At 38.9% G+C, this 7,501-nt stretch overlaps 1 protein-coding gene across 1 annotated transcript; it reads left to right on the top strand.

The window, feature by feature from the left end:
• Positions 1 to 3,909: 3,909 nt before the first annotated feature.
• LOC141674509 (uncharacterized) lies at positions 3,910 to 4,692 on the top strand. Its single transcript, XM_074481216.1, has one exon. The coding sequence runs from the start codon at positions 3,910 to 3,912 to the stop codon at positions 4,690 to 4,692; it is 783 nt and encodes a 260-aa protein (XP_074337317.1).
• The last annotated feature ends 2,809 nt before the right edge of the window (positions 4,693 to 7,501 follow it).

Below are 7,501 nucleotides of genomic sequence, written 5' to 3'. Positions count from 1 at the left end.
ATTTGATCATCCGTTAAGTGCTACAAATTTCACTAAGTTAAATCTACTAAGGTGTTTTGTTTAAATTATCATCAAGTTCACAACATATTCCTAACAGAGATCGCGAAACCAAATTACGGAGGAATTCAAAAAAGAACTGAAAGAAGTAAGGGATTAAATTGAAAGGATCCATAGCATTCCAAAACCATTTGAAAAGGCGACTCCTAAAAGCTATGCTGATTCACCTTTTCATGACAACATCGCTCTAGTAGAAATACCAAAACATTTCACGATGCCAAAAATGCGACCATACGACGGAACCAGTGACCCATTGGAACATATTGCACAATACAAACAAAGAATGTTTACGGTCCCGATTACGCGTAATCTGAAAGAAGCTTGTATGTGCAAAGGTTTTGGTTCTACACTATCGAGACCAGACTACAATGGTTCGTGAACCTCCCACACGGGAGCATCAAGACGTTTTCCGATTTGGTAGATGTGTTCAACATGCAATTTGCTAGTAGCCGAGTGTTCGAGAAAACCACCAGTGACTTATACAAAGTTGTGCAACGAAATAGAGAGCCGTTGCGTGATTAGTTGACACGATTCAACAGAGAAAATCACCAACTGTGATGTCCCTACATTTATTGAAGCATTCAGAAGGGAGTTGGAACGGGAATCTCCGTTGTATGAAGAGATGACAAAATACCCTTGCAGAACGATGGATGACGTGCAAGCTAAAGCTATGGCACAAGTGAGACTGGAAGAAGACAGAATGGAGGATGACGAGAAGTATTATAAACCATCGAGAAAGATTACGACACCAAGTTCTAGGGAATACAAGCCGTATACAATACCTGTCAGGGATGAAGTCTATGTTAACTCAACACGGGAATCTATTGAGTGGAAAAAGGAGGACGCAACGACTGGAGGAAGGACCCTAACCTACCACCAACTTATGACAGTTATGGCTTCACAATAACACCTTCAGCCATGATGAAGGAGTTTACCAAGTTAGGAGGTATACTCAAATGGCCAATGAAGATCAACAAATCTAAAGCGAACCCGAATTTCAAACTTCGGTGCGACTATCATGGAAACTACATAGGGGGGAAAAAGTCGACGAATTCCAAACTTTGGCCAAGAAAGTGACATGATCAAAAAGTCGACGACACTAGTGGGGTTTAGTGGTGAAACAAATCGCATATTGGGGGAAATCACATTGTAAACGTACGCACAAGGGGTCAACCTCTTGGAAAAATTCTATATAATAGATGTCGACTCGACTTACAATATAATCATGGGAAGGACTTAGATCCATAACTTGAAGGCAGTACTATCAACATATCACCAAGTGCTAAAATTCCCAACACCATAGGGAGCTCAAGAAATACGAGGAGATCAAAACATGCCCAGGAATGCTACATGACATGTCTGAAGCCAACACCATAGGGAGCTCAAGAAATGAGATGCCTGTAGCTATGATTACAGGACCTGAACAGTTAGCCGAAGTCGACTTGAAGACAGGAGACAATAAGTTGTTAATAGGAGAAGACCTCTCCCCAATAATTGAAGCTAACTTGGTGAATTTCCTAACCACGAGACTGGATGCTTTCGCATGGGAACATGACGATATAATAGGAATAGATCCAGTTGTCATCACGCACAAGCTAAATGTCGACCCCAGTTACACACTTGTTCAGCAAAAATGAAGGAAATTTGCATCAGAAATAAACAAGATAATAAATGACGAGGTAGAAAGGCTCTTGAAAGCTGGGATGATTAGAGAAGTTGATTATCCCGAATAGTTAGCAACCGTCATCATAGTACAGAATAAAATGGGAAATGGAGAGTTTGTGTTGATTACACGGACTTAAACAAGGCTTGTCCTAAAGACCCTTACTCGCTACCTCACATTGATACCATGGTAGACTCAACGGCTGGCCATGAGTTTTTGACGTTCTTGGATGCGTCGAGTAGTTTCAATCAAATTCAAATGGAACCATATGATTATGAGAAGACTATATTCATAACGGACATGGGGATATATTGTTACTTAGCCATGCCTTTTGGACTAAGAAATGTCGGGGCTACGTTTCAAAGGCTTGTCAACAAAATGTTTAAGGACCAAATAGGGAAGACAACGGAAGTCTACATTGAAGACATGGTTGTCAAATTTGTTAACGTAGAGAATCATGTTCGTGATCTTCAAGAAGTGATTGATATACTAAGGTCATACAATATGAAGTTGAACCCATCCAAATACAACTTTGCTATGTCATCAGGAAAGTTCCTTGGACAAATAGTGACAAGGAGAGGAATTGAAGTAAGTCCTGAACAAATCAAAGCGATTTTTGAATTAAAAAGCCCATTGAATGTCAAAGATGTCCAAAAATTGACGGGAAGAGTTGCGGCCTTGAACATGTTCATTTCACATTTGTCTGACAGGTGTAAACTTTTTTATGACGTGTTGAGAAAGAACAAAGGATTCTTATGGTCGGATAAACACGAAGCTGCTTTGAATGACTTGAAAAGCTATCTTACCATACCACCACTTCTGTCCAAGCCCATTCAAGGAGAGGACCTATTCATTTATTTATCCGTAATAGATCATGCAGTAAGTGGCGTCCTTGTGAAAGAAAGTGAAGGCGTCCATTCACCTGTATACTACATTAGCAAGAGCTTGGTAGATGCGGAAACAAGGTACACATCTCTTGAAAAGTTAGCAAATGCATTAGCTATGACTTCCACTAAGTTGAGATATTATTTTGAATCACACAAAATACATGTCATGACGAACTTTCCTTTGAGAAATGTTTTGAGTAAACCTGGCCTGACGGGAAGAATGGAAAAATGGGCAATACGTCTAGGTACCTACAACATCATGTATGACACAAGGACAACAATAAAGTCACTAGCCTTGGCTGACTTTGTGGCTGATTTTAGTCCAAGCCAGATGACGACAGCTGAGAAAGAATTCCAACAGGATTTTTCAAAAATAAACACGAAGCCATGGACGCTATATACTGACGGTGCCTCGGATGTGAATGGAACGGGATTGGGGCTTGTCCTCAAATCACCACAGGGGAATATGATAACACAATCCATATGTTGTGACTTTAAAGTTACAAACAATGAGGCTGAGCACGAGGCACTAATCATGGGACTCGTAGTTACTAAGGACATGCAAATCAGGAGTATTGACGTTAACTGTGATTCGTTGTTAATCATTAATCACGTCAAGGGATCTTATGAAGCTAAAGACCACAAGATGGTTATGTATCTATATATTACCAAAAAATTGATGAGTTGTTTTGACAACTTCAGCATACAGCAAGTTCCAAGAGAGAATAATGTACAAGCTGATGTGTTGGATGGTTTAGGAGCTGTTACTAAAGGACTTGACTTGAACAACATCTCAGTTGTCCATATCATGAGGCCAGCTGTTGAAAGATTGGCTCATGACATAGAAATGATGGTTCTGGACCGAGATGATGGCAGTGTCAGTGAAGAGGTGGACAACTGGATTAAAGTGTACAAGGACTACTTACAACTTGGTGTAAAACTAGACAACAACAATGAAGCTAGAATCCTTAGGATGAAAGCTTCAAGGTTCACAGTCATAGATGATGAGCTGTTCAAGAAATCTTCTACGGGGCTGCTTCAAAGGTGTTTGAGAAATCATGAAGCAGACATGGTATTAAGAGATGCACACAAAGGAGAGTGTGAAAAACACACTAACGGGAGAAATCTCTCTTTAAAAATTTATGCTTGGGTTATTACTGACTGACGCTAAGACGGGATGCACTAAATTACACTAAGAGGTGTGATGCTTTCCAAAGACACACACTCGTCATACATCAGCCATCTGAATATCTTAACATGTCCATTCATTCTTGGCCTTTCATGAAGTGAGGAATGGATATTATGGCGAAAATGCCACCTACACCCGGCCAGAAAGTGTTCATGTTGGCCATGACATATTACTTCTCAAAATGGATCGAAGCGGAGGCATTTAAGCAAGTGACATCAAAGGAAGTGATATCATTCATTAAAAGGAATATTCTGTGCAAGTTTAGTGTGTCATCCGAAATCATTTGCGATAACGGATCACAATTCATAAGCGACAAGACAGAAGCACTTTATAAACGCGGGAACATCAACTTGATTAAGTCAACACCAATGTATCCCCAAGCCAACGGACAAGCTGAGTCAAACAACAAGATTATAATCAATAATCTTAAGAAAAGGCTGACGTCATGTAAAGGGAAATGGGCTGAAGAATTACCATGGGTATTGTGGTCAGACATGACAACTCCTAAGACGTCGACAAGACAGACGCCATACAAACTAGTCTATGACACTGAAGCTATCTTATCAACTGAAGTCATGATGCCAACAGCCAGGTACGGACTCTTGACGACCGACATGAATAACACAGAATTGGCACATGACAAGGACACTATGGACGAACTGCGAGAAAAAGCTAAAAATTTTTTAGCTTCTTATCAACAAAGGGTGGCTAACACCTACAAAAAACTTGTTCACATAAGGACTTTCCGCGTTGGTGACATGGTCTTAAGGAAGACGTTCCAAAACACTGTGGATGTGATGGCAGGGAAGTATGCTGATACATGGAAAGGCTCTTACTTTATCGATGCTGTCACTGGACGTGGAACTTATCGACTGTCAAGCATGGATGACACATAAGTGCCGAGAAGCTGGAATGCTTTGCATCTGAAACTTTATCACGTGTAAAGTTCACTATCCCATCTTTTAAAGTTATGTTCCTAGGATTCGTTGATTAATAAGTCATTAGGACATAATTAGTTATCGATATTTGCTTATGTTTGGCATGATGTTGCTTGCTTATTGTTATTACTTATTTATGACGATTTGTTTGAGGAAGATCGATTCCATGTTTATGGTTTTAACTTGTCGTGCTCTATGTCATAAACTACATTTTTGTGCAATAAAATTATGCTTACGCTTTCAACTTGTTGATTCAAATCATGAACTATATTAGTACACGCATAAAATTATACTTATTTACTTGATTCATTTGTACAATTCCATTTTATAAGTTTCTACAATATTATTATACATTAACAAATGTTAAACACATAAAGGGCTGATCACCCGACTACGACTTTGCTACTTCAAGAGTGCTATACGCGTTTAACGAATGTAGTTGACGTAAAAACACAATGACATTTATTACAATGATGATAATGTTCATACGTATTTACAACATTCTACTAATTAATATAAATACTTGGTGAGTTTCAAGAGGGAATAAGTCTTTTTAACCACCCTACGAGTGCATGCACCTACGTATGATAACGAAATAAACAAATGATGATGAAATAACGTATTTTGACAGCGAGATAAAACAAAGTATATTTACGACTGCAATCACGTTTAAAAACAAAAACCCACTTAAAAAATACATGACAACAAGAGACAAATCTCACTTTACGAATGAATCTAACAACTTTCTTTCCTAAGAGTTGTTTAGATTACTTTCACAAATGAACAATTAACGCTCAAATATCTATAAAACATTACTATAACATATGACATCTTATAGTGACGACAACTACAACTGACATAGTGAAATAAATCGAACGATGAAAATACAAATTTGATTCAAGGGAAACAGATCGGATATAGTAACGGAATTCAATGTTAAGAATTAAAGCCAAAAAGGCATTCAAGTCATAGAAAACCATGATCCCCCGCTTTAAAAGTGAAACATGGATCTACTGTAGCAAAACCAAAATAGCATATGACGAAAAGCAGGAAATAAGTTCAAGGGTAAAAACCCGATAAACTGAAATACGTAAACAAAAGCAGTAGTACTGGAAGCCTGTTACTTGTCCCGGGAGCATCTTCCTTAGGAGATTTCACTTCGTCACCATCGTTAGAAGGGACGTCAAACTCGTCCATATGAAAAGCATCATCCGGGAAAGCCTTATTGTAGATTTTGACGATCTCAGGAACGTCCCACGAACTCCATTCGCCCTATGGTACTCAAGCATCATGTCAACCTGAGTTCGCATAATCAGTTGATGCACAACCTTCTCTGCCTCATCGTACATGTCTTTCTCTAATGATTGGAATTTAGAAGCAAATTCCTCTAGCTCGTTCTGGACATCTTTCATGACCTTCAAATTATTAAACGCCAATTCCTCAGCCACGCTGATCTTTCCTGCATACTTTTTATGCTCATCTTCTAAGTCTCGGAGCTTTTTCATCTGGTGCTCATAAATCTCACGGGCTACCATGATGCTCTGCAAAGTCTGTATTAAAAAAACGATTATGAAAGGAAATATATTATCAATTAAGAAAAGATCAAAGAAAAAACATAGTTGACAAAAATCGTGATAATACTCACATGAAAAGAATAGCCGGCAGCGTCATTCAGGATAGAGGCAACAGGCTTAGCAGAGAGGGTTTCCATACATTGTGGGAGCAACATGTTATTAAGTAGATGAACAAAAGTGGAGGGATCAGCAGCCATGTCATAGCTTTGGATGGCAAGAGGAACAACTGTATCAGGTTAAGTGACTGTGGCAGATGGATTGATTTTAACCTTTTTGGAAAGGGGGCTACTAATAGGGCTCAACATCATGGGGGTCTTAGAAGAATCAGTCTCGGTAGATTTCTCATCACTAGCTCTTTTGACAAATAGATCTTTACTAGAAACGATCTAGGGTTTAATTACTGGAGGTTTAAATTCTATAATAAGGAAAAAGGGTTCGATCCACGTCAATATAATAAGAGACAAACAGAAAGAAAAAAGGAAATAGGCCAAAAAAGAAGATACTCGACGTATACCTTTGGCGTAAATTCTCCCGGATCTCATTTCACCATCCTTAACACTTTTGGGGCTATCTTGGGATTCAGATGACAAACTCAAAGCAGAGTGAGATAGTTGAGCCATGGGGGTCGAGAGCTGTTTACTACGGGTCCGATTCGCAGTAGACTTTTGCAAATATTTCTTGGAAGCAGTGGTCTCATGACACAATTGAGATCTATTCAAACCCGAAACAAATTCGTCCACATTAACTCGGCTCGCATTACGAATGGGTTTACCCAAACAGTTTGGACACAACCTCTCCTCAACAGGCAAAGCACGGATCTTGTCAACAACAGCTTTAGCTTGGACGTTATCCTCGTCAAAATCAAATTCACAGTCTACAAGTACAGAAAATAAATAACAAGATCACAGAAAGGGATATGAAGCTACGGGGAACACCAATTGATATAAGGAATTAAAAATAGGGTTAATTATCTTGAAAAATAGGGGAAGTCAAGACATGTTTCAAAGAAGAATTACATGCTAAGGAATGGGTGGATAGCAGGGTAAATGCAAGTATAAATGACATTAAAGCTACAGATTTATCAAACGAAGAATGAAGAAGAATAACAAAAATAACAGTAAGATAGAACGTAACCAGTGTTACTCCAACGCTCCAACAAATAGTCAACATCATCTCCCAGACTCACCTTCTCC

This window comes from Apium graveolens, chromosome 7 (assembly GCF_009905375.1).
Source record: "Apium graveolens cultivar Ventura chromosome 7, ASM990537v1, whole genome shotgun sequence".
Taxonomy (NCBI): domain Eukaryota; kingdom Viridiplantae; phylum Streptophyta; class Magnoliopsida; order Apiales; family Apiaceae; genus Apium; species Apium graveolens.
This window is presented reverse-complemented; position numbering and strand designations above follow the sequence as displayed.